The sequence below is a fragment of the Octopus bimaculoides genome, chromosome 14, assembly GCF_046866305.1.
Source record: "Octopus bimaculoides isolate indiv1 chromosome 14, ASM4686630v1, whole genome shotgun sequence".
In the NCBI taxonomy this organism is placed as follows: domain Eukaryota; kingdom Metazoa; phylum Mollusca; class Cephalopoda; order Octopoda; family Octopodidae; genus Octopus; species Octopus bimaculoides.
Genome location: NC_142941.1, coordinates 39,728,684 through 39,743,464, shown reverse-complemented (window position 1 = coordinate 39,743,464; position 14,781 = coordinate 39,728,684). Strand labels below are relative to the sequence as shown.

At 29.7% G+C, this 14,781-nt stretch overlaps 2 protein-coding genes across 9 annotated transcripts in view; both read left to right on the top strand.

The window, feature by feature from the left end:
• The window catches only part of LOC106872392 (protocadherin gamma-A11), a 55,991-nt gene extending 51,749 nt beyond the window's left edge, over positions 1 to 4,242 (top strand). For all 4 annotated transcript variants that reach the window (XM_089362704.1, XM_052973067.2, XM_014919381.3 and 1 more), the window contains one exon: positions 2,986 to 4,242. In XM_089362704.1, coding sequence (XP_089218830.1) covers positions 2,986 to 3,051 — 66 coding nt within the window. In that variant the 3' untranslated portion in view covers positions 3,052 to 4,242. The remainder of the gene's footprint in view (positions 1 to 2,985) is intronic.
• Positions 4,243 to 11,121: 6,879 nt separating this feature from the next.
• The window catches only part of LOC106872388 (protocadherin-18), a 132,724-nt gene continuing 129,064 nt past the window's right edge, over positions 11,122 to 14,781 (top strand). For 2 of the 5 annotated variants that reach the window (XM_014919377.3, XM_052973092.2), the window contains exon 1: positions 11,160 to 11,632. The gene's annotated coding sequence lies outside the window, so the exon portion shown is untranslated. Of the gene's footprint in view, positions 11,633 to 14,057; positions 14,223 to 14,781 lie in introns of all 5 variants that reach the window. The other 3 variants (XM_089362706.1, XM_089362707.1, XM_014919376.3) reach the window with 3 other exon arrangements.

Sequence of the window (14,781 nt, the reverse complement as noted above, 5' to 3'; positions counted from 1 at the left end):
TCACTTATTGCAAGTATGCAGCAAATATACCAAATAATACATCTATCTCTTCAATAATATTTGACAAGTGTAAACATTAGTAAGACCTTAGTGTTCAGCTTTGTAGTTCCTGAATCAAACTAAACAGCATGGTAGTAGCTTTTTTAATGGGAACCAACCATTTTAAAAGCAAAATTCACCCAAGCACTTGAATATCAGAGTTCAGTTATTGTTCCAGCTACTTCATTGTTGCTTTCTACTATTCAGATTTTTTTTAAAGGATAATAATGACATTAACCTTTATGATTTATTGATTTATGATTTTTTTTCCTTTTGCAATAATTCAAAAATTGTATTTTATTTCATCATTTTTTTCCCCCAACATTCTCAATAATTTCATTACTTTGTTTACTTTTTCTTATTATGTGTTTTTATTCTTGAAAATTCTGTAACATAGGAAAGATATCATATGTTACACAAAGAGGACAGTAGCTAAGTACTTGGAACAGAGAGGACCGAACATTTCTAAAGGAATGCAAAAACTAGATTAGATAAAGGAAGGATATCTATGAGATGAAGATAATGGTTATAAGAACAGTGGAACTGAAATTTGATACAGTTATATGCTGTATTGTTTAAGCTAATTTGGTATTACTTACTTCTGGGTTCAGTTGGGATTGATTATACATTTTTATCCCTAAAAATGTTCGATTAATTTAGTGTCCTCTTCCTTAAAAGTTTGACAAAATAAATCATATATAACTATATTGGAGTTAATTTGACACAAAATTTCCTACAAAATTTCAGTATTTAACAAATGTGTCAGAATTGACCAAAGGCCATAGCGTTTTCTAAAAACAAGTAAAGCAGGGTCATAAGAAATTTAATCCAATTAAAGACAATAAATATTTTGTAGATGTGTGTGTGTGTAAATGCTTACTATCTATTCTGAGCTTTGGTCACATATGGTGATCTCATCACTGTTTGCAGCTCAGCTGCAAGCAGTGACATTGTGGCCAGGTTGCAGCAAAGACTTTTGTTGACATTTTTTGTGAACAAACCACAACTGCTCTGTGTTTTCAAATTTTGATGGAAGAAAGAATCCCTTATTTGGAAACAGAGAAGAGTTGGCAACAAAAAGAGCATCTGGCCATAAAAATGCAACTTCAATATCTGCCCTGTCTTAACCATGCTAGTGTAAAAATGTCAGACATTAAACGAATGAATAGTTATTAAATGGTTCAAGAAGTGATAAGATGCAGTATAGGTGTGAAGTCATTAGCTATGCTTATGCTAAAAAAATAGGCTATCTTAAAATCAAATAAACTTTCTAAAACATTCTCTTTGTTGACTAAGAAAAGATGATTATTAGTAAAAAGAAAAAAAGAAATGGAAAACAAAACCAAATGAAAATAAGAAATGTTTACGTCTGACTTAGGTGAGCCATGTTATGAAACATTAAATTATTGTTGAAATGAACGAAGTCAGTTCATTAAAAGAGATTAAATTTTAATATAAGTATTTATTGGAAGACAAGAAAATGATTGCAACAGAAAAATCATTTAAATTTGTTTAGTTAAGTGCCTTATTGTTTGGTTTCAAATACAAGGTTTTCTTTGCTTTCTGACATTATAAACTTGTACAAAATATACAACACTTATATCCTGAGATTGAATTAATTACAAGCCTCCAATTTTGGAATTAAAAAATTATCTTTATTATGTCAAGAAAAATCAATGTAAAAATATACAGATATATGAAATATAGTGTAATTATCTCCTGCAGTTAGAAATTACACAGTTCAATGTTGTTTTATAGGAATGAAATTGTGTTTACTACCCCCAACAGTTAAATATTTCACAGCGCAGCTGTATTTTCAGTTACTGGACATAATCATATATTTCACTATAGCTAAAATTTTTAAAAATCAACCAGTGGATTGGGAATGGTAAGCTGACTTTAAGTCAACAATGTTATCAACATGTTGTTTTGTTATTTTCTATAAATTTAACCTCTAGTGTCTAAATATCTTAGGTGAGTTGGTGTTGCTATGATTATAGTTTTCTGGAATATTTTTAATTGAATCTAAAACTATGTAAATATAATGAGTAATGCATCTATTGACCTACCAGGGATTGAAAAAAATAAAATTTAACAAAACCAGCTAGAAATTGAGTAAAAAGGAAGTCTTCAAATTTATCTGGCCAAAAAGTTTCTCTTTATGAGACAAAGACATAAAACTTGAGCAATTTATGTCAATTAATTTCATCTAGGAATAAAATCGTTGATGACAATCAGAAATTGAACAAATTTAAATGTGGCATATTTTATTTTACCTTTTAATTGTTAAGTATGGAAGGGCAGCAAAGTAACACAGCATGCAGGGGGAGTGTGAGGAGGATGGTCCAGCCCAGGGGATACTTTTATAGAGATGGTACTTTTGGGCTGCCCAAAAGTGTTGCTTCTATAAAAGTATCTGGATGGGTGGGTACTAATTTCAAGGGTTGTCTCAAGGAGCTCACTAATTGCACAACTGGTGAGCCTGATGTTGTTAAGGTTCAGTTTAAACTGTTACAAGTCAATACCGGGGAGGATGGCAAGAAATTTCAGACAAATGATAATATTAGGAGGAAGGACTGAGCATAGTGGTTAATTGGGAGCTTGTGGGTAAACACAAGTGGGGTGAGAAGTAGAGAGATGAGTGGCTCAGGAGTACCTAAGTGGAGGAAGAGGAAGCATGTGACAGACCAGCTTTGAGGAACAGAGGCCATTATAATAACTACAGAAAAAAACAGAAAAAGGAGACAATATACTTGTAGGTATGGAGGCTGTGAACAGTAGAAGGAGTCTATGAATGGAGTGTATATCTGTGAGTATAGGTCTAAATATTGTAAATCTCTAAAGGTATGATTAATGGTCTAAAAAACTACAATCTTAAAAATAACCTTGGTTTAATGGATGTAAATGATATTTTCTTATTTTATATGTTTTCTTTCCTCTTTACAGATGTCCACTCTAGCAAACATAAACAACTTCAGAACACAGACAAAAACAGGCCAGTACAAGTACTAACTAAACCTGTAGATATCAAACCCTCTTCCAGATGTTTTTATCAAACAAAAGTTGACCACAAAAATGAAACTAATAATTTAAAAAAGAATTCTGTAAACAGCGACAATCAGAATACATCTTCAGAATGTTGGAATTTACCAGAAAAAAACAGTTTCACATCTTATGCCAAGCCATTTCCATCAGTAGCCAAATTATCATATGCATAGAGTATGGTGAAGTTACATTTTACGCAAAGGCATGGAAATTAAGCAAAAACTTCAGTGACAGCAGATGTTTTATGAAATATTAAACACTACTTGATGGCAAGTATGTATTTACAAAATTATACATTCATACATAAACTACTGAGTTGTTGAATTTCTCACAGATTACATGATAAAGTAGTTTGGAAATATCATAACACAACTTGTAATGTCTCATGAATTAAACATACATATGAAATTTCTGTTTCTAAAATGGCTTTGCTAAATATAGCAAACAGAAAGGAAGGAAAAAAAAAGAAACAGAACATAAAATGTATTTGGTGGCGGTTTGTGTATTGGGGGGTGGGGTATTTAAAAAGAAAAAATGTAAAAAGAATTTTTGAAATCCAAAGAACTATATCATGTTAATTTCAAAAAGGAACCATTATGCAAATAATATACTGATCATTTAAGATCTAGATCTCTGTGTCCACGACTCATTGGATGAACAATTCAAGCTACTTTGACAAACTTATAACTTGTGTATGAAGTAATGCATGGTTGTGATAGAGGAATTTATCTCAACTTGCTGCAACAAAAAACAAAACAAAATCATTGGAAAATATTTCTAAGTTTTTACCTTAACAACAAGATTCATATTTATTATGCTTCTGTTTTCCTTTTTTTTTTTATAATTTATGGTGACAATTCTCTTTGTCACTTTTTACGACACTGATTTCATCCTTTATTTCTCAAAATAAACATCTAAATCCTAACCATTTTATGAAAAAATTCCTTTATTTCGTGATTTATTTTGATACATTATCAGTAATACATCTCTCTTCATTTCATTTTGAAATATTATATATTTTTTACTTCCAATGCCTGATATTGTCAGCCATTGTTTATTTGTGTTTGAACTTGAGCATGTTCCTACCCAATTTTTTTATTGCCGACCATGAACAATGTAAATTTTCATTTGTGTTAAATATATTGATGTTAAAAGAAATATTTCCTGTTTAGCTATATATTTCTGAGTTGTTGTTTTATCAATTCTTTAATTTTCCTTTCTGTTTTCTTTTAAATGCTTTGTATAATGTTTCTTTCTTGCTTTTTTACCTTTTGTTGTTGCTGATTCAATATAGCTTAATTAAAAACATATTTTTGGAATAACTCTGAAAGAATTTGTTCACAGAATTTTCAAGAATGTCATCTGTTAGCTAAAGCTGTATTTCAGCATGTAAAGAGAGTTCCAAATTTAGAATCTAGTGTATGATTGTATGCTGTGATAAAATGAATACTTCATCAAGAAGCTGTCAAAAATAAAAATGAGACAATGTTTGCAGTAAGACATGTTCTTATCTTACAATAGTTTCAATAAAGAAGAAAAGTCATGGGTAACATTTCTTATTAGATAGCACAAAAACATATGTAACTCACCAACATCTTGACAGGTAGGCATAAAAAGGAAGCTTAAATATAACATGATGAATGTCTAAAAGACAAATTACACCTCTGTGAAAATATATACCTTCAGGGAAATTCCCTGTAAGCAAATCGCTGTAAAACTATCGCAAACTAGAAACATTAATGATAGCAAAAAAGATCAAATTAGATTTTGATTGAATTTAATACCCATTTTCACATAGTGTTTAATATGGAGTATTACTTTTCCCTAAACCAATGAGAAGTATATTTCTCTTCCACACAAATTCCTGTTTTGAAATGAAGGTTACTGTATTTTTGGTGAAGAACATTTTGTTCATGAAGATTTGAATAGTTTTTGATATTACTATTTAATTAATGAATTTGTATAGAAAGTCAAATCCTGCTTCGTTAGAGTTTAAATTGTTTCAGAAACATGATATTTGTTCATTTCTTTTGTCTTTTCTAATTTTGGTTAATTAGGAGATATTAGTTTCTGAAAGTCTGCTACTCATTAACTGAATTTATTGAACTATTATCTTCTTCCAAAATATTTTGTTAACTGTTCCTCTTATCAAAAAGATCAAAGGTCTTTCTTGAGCCATAGACTCATAATGCCAATTTCCCAGATTCTGTGGCATATATATATTCTTCCCTTGGATGGGATGCTGCTCCATAAAAGGATTACTTGTATTTGCCTGTTGAGTTAACTTGAGTAATGGAAAATGAAGTGTTTTGCTCAAGAACACAATGCACTGCATCATCCAGGAAATGAGATCCCAATCTTACACTTATGAGTACAACACCCTAACAATTAACAAGTAAGACATGCACCAGCTTAAATATTTAGCCAAATGAATTGATCCCAGTATTTACTTTTTGTTAAGCCTGGTACTTATTCTATTGGGCTCTTTTGACGAACTACCAAGTAATGGTGATGCAAACATACCAACACCAGTTATCAAGCGATGGTGGGGGACAAACATGAACACAAAGATACACACATATAGATATATATATTGTGTCATCCCATAATGCAGTTTTTCATATTTCTTTTATTTTCAAAATTAAGATAAACAAATTTTTCTTTTTTTTTTAATCTAAAATATACTCTCCTTCATTTTCTACAATGCTCTTTCAGCTATCTGGTAGACTTGCAAGGCCCCTCATCCAAATTCACTTGTCCGTGATGGAAAATATTCCTCCAGTACTATTCTGACCTCATCTACAGAATTCATATTTTTCCTGGCCAAAATTTTTTTAAGACTGCAAAATAAATGATAATCAGGTGGGGTAATGTCTGGCGAATATGGTGTGTGGGGTATCGTTTCCCAGTCAAACTGCTCCAGCCTTTGGAATGTCATTCTTGCTGTATGTGGCTGAGCATTATCCTGATGGAAGAACACCTTTCATCTTGAAACCAAAGATGGTTGTTTTTCTTCTAGCGCAGGTGTCGATGAAAGGTTGAATGACCAAATCCAAGATTCTCTGCTAGTTTCTCAACATTTACGATGGGATTTTCTTCCACCAGGGTTGGCAGGACGTCTTTGTCAAGCTCTACAGATCTTCTAGGACGAGGCTCGTTATCTAGACTATAGTTTCCAGCTCAGAATTTCTGGAACCACTGTTAATACTGGCTTACACTTATTGTCCAACCTCCATATACTACATTAATATTCTCACACTTTCCTCTGCATTGTTGCCTTTATTGATCTCATAAAGCAAAATATGCTGAATATGCTTCTTTGTCACTTTCATTATAGCTTTGAAAAATAACTGTTAAAATCGAACTGCACTCTTCAAAACTTGCACTAAGAATAAGTATAAGGTAAAACTACCACCTGCTTTTATAAAAAGTTGATTCAGGTAGTTTATCCCATTCCCTTCTGACTTTTAGTTCATGCAATTGAAAAAAACCCACATTATTTATGGGATGACCCAATATATGTATATATGACAGGCTTCTTTCAGTTTCTGCCTACCAAATCCATTCACAAGGCTTTGGTTAGCCCAAGGCTATAGTAAAAGATACTTTCCTAAGGTGCCATGAAGTGGGACTGAATCCTGAACCATGTAACTGGGAATTAAGCTTCTTAACCACACAGCCATGCCTATGCCTATACCTATATATATATATATATTGCCCTGTTTATAATCATACCATATGTTATATATATATTATATCATACCTTGATACTGTGTGGACTGATACCCGTTGACAGGCCACTGGTATTTATAGAGCGTTAAACACTTTTGGTATGCAAATTAGGGACCCCTTCATAGAGTAACTGCTGCATTTGTTCAGTATATAAACAGTTTAGCTCCCTGTGGGAAATTAAGAAATAAATATTAGCAAAGCAAGGACAGACTATATTGTTAAAGAAGTAAGTTGTATAATACAGGATAAAGACAAAACCAAATCTTGATATTTTAAATGCATTTGTCAGGAGTTGTTTAGCTTCATGATACAGAGCACACAGCCAGAAATGGAGAGGTACAGGGTTCCCCCTGCTGGTAGCAGCTTGCTGGCCAATTTTAAAAAAAGGTGGCTAACTGGCATAATCATTAGCATACCAGGCAATATGCTTAGCAGCATTTCGTCCATCCTTAAATTTTGAGTTCAAATTCTGCCAAGGTCAAGGTCAACTTTGCCTTTCACTCTTTCTGAGTTGATAAAATAACCAGCTGGGCAATGGGGTCGATGTAATTGATTAAACCACTCCCTCAAAATTGCTGGCCTTGTGCCAAAATTTGTAACCAATACTTTAAATGCATTTAACATATGTTTTATGAGCATTTAGAACAGTTCAATATGGCCCTGTGCAACTTAAGGTTCCATAGGCTTGATGCTGGTACCTTTTAAGTTGCAAGAGGGCAATCAAACTGTTTTAAATAATAGTTTTCTTTTGTTTGTTTACTTATATATATATATATATATATATATATATATGCATTCAAAATACTAAAAAAATTAACATTTGGCTTTGTCTTTATTCTGTTATATATATATATATATATATATATATATATATATTCATAGTATATATATATTCATAGGATGTCTTGTCTTAAACAGAAAATGAAAATTATGACTTGAACAAGATAAAAACGAAGAAAAGTACAAACATCAAAGAAATTTCTATTCAAACCTTCACAAGTTCAAAGAGAATTGCAGTAATTTCAAATGAAAATCAAAGGCAAATCATAGACTTGACTTGTTAGATTTTAAAGGTCCACTTTGCTCTAGCATAAAAAAAAGGGACTAAAACCATCAACTTGACAGGACTTAAAAGTGGAGGCCATTTAAATTTGATTTTTATCATTTGCTTCAGTCACTGGACTGTGGCCATCCTTGGAGATCACCTTGAAGGGTTAAGTTAAACAAATTGACCCAGTACTTATTTATAAGTGGTGCTTATTCAATACTTATTCAATCAATTTTGCCTAACTACTTAATTACGGGGACAAAACCAAATTAACAACATTTGTCAACACACTTACATACATATACATGCATACAAATGTGTGTGTATATGTGCGTGTGTGCATGTGTGTATCGATAATAATAATAATAATAATAATAATAAGGATTATTACAAGGTAGCATAGTGTTACATTTAATTCCTTTATATATATATATATGTATAAAGCTCTAATTAAAGACTCTAAATGACCCAAGATACTTGTCCTGCCTTGGTTTTGTTGTCCTTTTTTCACTAATATATATATATATATATATATATATATATATATATATATATAGCTTCAAATAGACCAACACAATTTAAATACACAACCGAAAGAGCTACTAAATTAGTTTCATGTTTTTATGATACTTGAACAGGCCTGAAAGATTGCTTTAAGATACATGCTGTATTTTATAAATATTATCTCTTTCGACTGTGTATTTAAATTGATCATTCACTGGATGGAGTACTTTTTTGTTGATTTTACTTGTATTGAATGTTTAAACTATACATATATAAATCTACATATATATATATATATATATATATATATATATATATATATATATATATATATATATATATATATATGTTTTTACTTGTTTCAATCATTTTTGACTGCAGTCACACTGGAGCATTACCTTGGTGCCCCAGCATGTATATATATATATATATATATATATGTATATATATATATATATATATATATATATATATATATATACACACACAATAGGCTTCCATGGAGTTTCTGTTAGTCAAATTCACTTATAAGGTCTGTAGCTATGATAAAAAGCACTTGCCCAAGGTGCCATGCAGTAGGACTGAAATCAAAATGACATGGTTGCAAAGCAAACTTCTTAACCACTTAGCCATAGCTGGAACAGTTTATTTTATGCAAAAAATGTATCACCTTGAATATTTAAGAAGCAATTTCCTTAAATACAGACTTGATCATGGAATAAGCATAATGTCATAGCAATTTTAATTTAGAAATCTAGAATTTAACACATGAAACCAGATAGGATCCTCGGTTATGCTAAAGTGAGCATTAATAGAATTGTCTGTTGTTAATACATGGAACATTGACCACAATCAAAGAATTCTGCAAATGTTCAGTTATTGCTAAATTACATAATTCAATTAAATTATTAAGAAAATTTTATATAGAGTCTTACTTTATAACAATCACATCTTTTTTTAAACTACTTATCATTTAAGCATTTTGAAGAAAGTAACTAGACATTATTATTTAATTATTTATTTATTGCAGTGAAATTATAATTTTTTCAGCTTTAAATAACTGCTCTTAATCCTAATATCTCTGAGAAATAACCAACTATATATTAATATTTACTGCATGGTAATCAAATATACTTGGTTCTGTGCATGTGCATTTGAGACACAGGAATGTGAGTTTACTTGTTTTGATAGTGGGGCACTTTCCAGAATTCTCCACATTTCATATGATATAGGACACACATTTTATTTTTACTGGCCAATACAAAGAGGCTGCAGGAACTGATTTGTATATGATTAGCATGTCACATCACTGGCAAAAATTTCATCTGTGGTAAGGGTTAAATTCAAATTTTGGAATAATTTCAGAACACCGTCTCTTTGAAGCTACTTTAGTAGTGATCTATCAAATTCAATCCATGTGAATGCTATTCACAATAAATAATTTTAGAAAATGATCCAGATAAAAGTTTTTTTAACAGATGCATTAATGTTTTTGAGGATCCAGTGAAAACAATTTAGCAATGAGTAATGCTAAAAAAAAAAAACAGAAGGAACTCAGCTAATTAAAATATATTTAAAAAGTCAAATTAAGACTAAACTATTTGCCATATGCAATTCATTGATAAGCTAAAATTCAAATGATATAGAAAGTTGCCTGAGAAAGACTCTATAGACATTTAAAATGCACAAAATCAGACTTATAGTCTATATAATCTGAAATCAATATATACTATTCAGATTTTAAAATATATTCATCAAATAAATAGATTTTATTCCATGTTCTCTTTTGAATATTTTAAATACTTCCTGATTACAAACAAAAAGCAGCAACGTATTCAAAATACATCTCATGTTTACATGAAAGATTACTTTAAGTTAACCAATCTTTTGCTTTAAATTCAGTGTATTGCAAGAGCAGAGGAAAAATATTTGGAAAAGTAATTCAAAACATACCCTCTTTCATTGAATTCTGAAGAAATACTTTCAAATAAAATATATCATTCTCAATATAATAATTTTTCTAAAAAAATATTGTTTAATTCACAAGAAGAAAGTCATTTGAAAATTCTGCATTTAGTTGTTCAATAAGTCTTAACATTATTCTTCAATAATGTTAATAATAAAATATTTTCAGTCATAAATATGTAAGAAAGTAACAGTTAAGAATTTTCAGGAGAACACTGATAAATTAAAATTAAATTTTAACATTCCAGAAATTTTAATATCACTTTGTATAATAATAATAATAACAACAACAACAAAAACACACAACAACATTGACAACAACGATTATGACGATGGCTTTTAATTTAGGCACAAGGCCAGCAATTTTAAGTGGAGGAGTTTAGTTGACAATCATTGATGCCATTGTAATAAACTGGTAATTTATTTTACTGTACCCATGGTGACGAAAAGTAAGTCGACCCTGGCAGGATTTGAACTCAGAAGATAAAGAACCTGAACAATTCCACAAGACATTCTTTTCTCATGCCCTATCAATTCTGACAATCAATCGTTCTGTTATTGTTGTTGATGGTGATGATAATGATGATGATGATGACAATGATGGTGATGTAAAAGAGAAAGGAAAGATAAGGAGCAAGGTAAATAAAAATCACAGACTAAATAAGTATTGACATATATATATATATATATATATATATATATATATATATATATATATATATATATATAAAGTGAATGAGAGAGAGAGAGAGAGTGAGAGAAAGGATGATAAAGAGAGAAAGATAGTCAGTCAGACAGAAAAACAGACAGACAGAGAGGGAGGGACAGAGAGAGAAAGCAGCTGATGTGAGAGAAATATGGGAAAGAGAGAGAGAGAATGAGAGAGACTAATAACAGAAATATACATTTAAAAATTATCTATAAAATAGTTTATTAATGACAACCACCTGTTCCCTATTTCAAATAGACAATAATATTACATTGAAAGTACTCAGATAAAACAAAGGGAAGAAAATTGTAAGACAATGCATGAGTTTTCAAAAGCAAATATGTATTTATAGGATTTTAACTGATCCAACTTGTAGCTTAATCTTCTTAAGTACTAAAAACCAGAGTTTACTGGTGGCTACAGTAGTTATTACATACACATCATACTAAATGGGTTGGCAGATCACTTTTTCATGTTCACACCACAGTACTGTCCAAGCTGCTTCCATAACATAACATCAGCAGTAACCATTCGACTCTAGAGACGGATACACACCAGACAGAGAATCTAACAGTCCTTTTTTTTATTTGGTAAGTAACAGTTGTTTCTGTCTATATATTAAGTATATTCTGAGTGTGTGTGTGTGCATGCGCATGCATGTGCATATGTGTATGTGTCTATGTGTGTTTCAAATATAAATATGTGTATATGTGTATGTATACATACATACATATATAAATATGTGTATATGTGTATGTATACATACATACATGCATATATACATATATATATAAATATATATATATATATATATATATATATATATATATATATATATATATGTATGTACGTATGTATATATATATATATATATATATACATATCTGTGTAAATATATGTACATGAATTTATGTATATATTTACATATATATAAATATAAATACATATGTATATGTTTAGAGATAAATATGTGCGTGTGTGTATACATATATGTATGTGTATATATATGTGTATATGTTATACATATGTGTGCACGTGTGTGCGCACAAGTGTATGTGCATATATATATATATATATATATATATATATATATATATATATATATATATATATATATATATATATATATACATATATATATATATATATATATGTATATGTATATATATATACATATATATATACATATATATATATATACACATAATTATAGATATATATATGTAATATGTATATATAAATATATATGTGTATATATATATATATATATATATATATATATATATATATACATGTGTATATATATATATATATATATATATATATATATATATATATATATATATATATATATTTATATATTTATATATGTTTATGGGGTGTGTATGTGTATATATATATATATATATATATATATATATATATACACACAGACACACACATTTCTATATGTATATTTACTATACTGGCTCTTTTATTGTGTCCATTTGTTTTTGTTTTACTTTTTGTTACTTTTCTTTTATTTTTGCTTAACCTATCTTTCTGGAAATAAAATGGATAATAAAAGAATTATTTTCATGTAAAATAGTGAAAAATTCATCTAAATATGCCTGTAGATTATTAGTTATAGCAAGAACTCTATATTTCATCACAAAGAAAGTAAAAAAAAAAAAAAAATGACAAACAAACAAATAATAACTTGTGACTTGCTTAAATGCTTTTTGCTTTGTTTTTGCTGTTGTGTTTTTATTTTACTAACTTAAGTTTTTTGCTGTCCAAGGGAATTATTTATCATGTAATGTAAATATTTTTGTAAATTTGTATAGAGCCAAAATCAGCAGGGATACTGGTGTTTATATTAGTTAAATCCATCATGCACTGTACTGGTAGTGTTAGTTAATCACATGTTGAGCTGTCGTGTGTGTATGTGCATGCACATACACACACACAAGCAGGTATACATAAATACATACATACACATTTACACACACACACACACACATACACACACACATATATATTTGATAGAATATTTGTTATGACTGATAGCCTGCTAAATATAGCTGATGATATCTTTTTAGTGCACTGAGAAGCAAACAACAGACAAAATAAGATCATTATTTTCCAGACATCCATTCATGTAACTGTGTTAAGGAAATGGAGATAGAGAGATGGATGAATGGAGCGAAAGATTGATGGATAAACTATATCTTATTATATATATATATATATATATATATATATATATATATATATATATATATATATATATATATATATATATATATATATATATATATATGTATGTATGTATGTATATATCACAAGACATGTATGTGTGTATATATGTATATATATGTAAGTGTGTGAGTGTGTATGTGTATTGTAAAGATTGAGAGAGAATAATAGAAAGCGTATGATGAAGAGAGCATGACAGGGAATGGATGGTCAGAGAGAGAATGTGAGGAAAAGAAAGAGAGAAAGAGATTAATATATTTAGAAAAAGACAGAAGAAAGAGTGGAAGGGTGAAAGGTAAGGCAGAGAAAGGTGGTGGGGGGGGGAAGAAATGAGAATGGGACATACAGGTGGAGAAAGAGAAAGTATGTAAATATAGAAACATAGGAAGAAATAATAGCAAGAAAGAGAATTAGGTGGAGAGTGAATGAGAAGCAGGATAAATACATAAATACACTAGTAGGTAGCTCACTGTATATGTGTGTGTGATAGTGTATTGTGCATGTGTGTGTGTATGCGTGAATGTGTGCATGTGTTTATGTGTGTATGTATACATATGTATACGTGTGTGTATATATGCATGTATATATGTATAGATATGTATGTGTGTATATATGGAATATATATATATATGTATGTATGTATGTATATGTACACAGGGACAGAGAGATAAATAGCTGTATGGACAGAGGGAAAGACAGATATAAGAGCTGTAGCTTGTTAGATGTACAACTTGTAAGAGTGATATATTATAAAGTATTTTATTCTGCTCCTAACAGAAAGGTTTACAACCATCCAAGAAAATGGGAATCCATTGTTACGTTTCTAAGTTAATCCATCTTGACATATAGCTGCACTAACTTCAAATGAGAACAAATACAACCAGAACATCAACAACAGTGCAATGTATAAATGCAGCTGATGAGTTTGACCATTGCTTCAAGGTAGACTAGTTATGGCTGTTGTATCATATTATCTTGCATCCTCCTGTGCTGACCTTTCCACAACATGAAGCCATGCATGGTTCATTTAGTTTTGCTTTAATCTATCTTTGTTGCCATTAACTTCCTATCATAACTGCTGTGGCAGACTGATTAACTTTGAATTTTCACTCTCTTCATAATATTTTGTTTTTATAGTTTATCTTTTAAAAACATTTTTTGTTTTAATCTGGCCAAGTTTCTTAGGACATGGCAAAAATTGAAAACAAAGAAATAGAAAGAGACGAGATATCTTTCAAAAGCATTTTTCCTATTAATTAATTTATATATATATATATATATATATATATATATATATATATATATATATAATCTTTGGTAATAATCTTTATTGATTTAGATATTTTTATATATCTATTGAAACTCTTCCAAATGTTTGTATTTACTATATACATTCCCTACCTTATTCAATTGTAATTTAATCTTATATTGTCTGAATGCTAATGTTGTCACTGACATCATCTTTGCCATCACCGTCACCAACACCATCCATTCCACCATC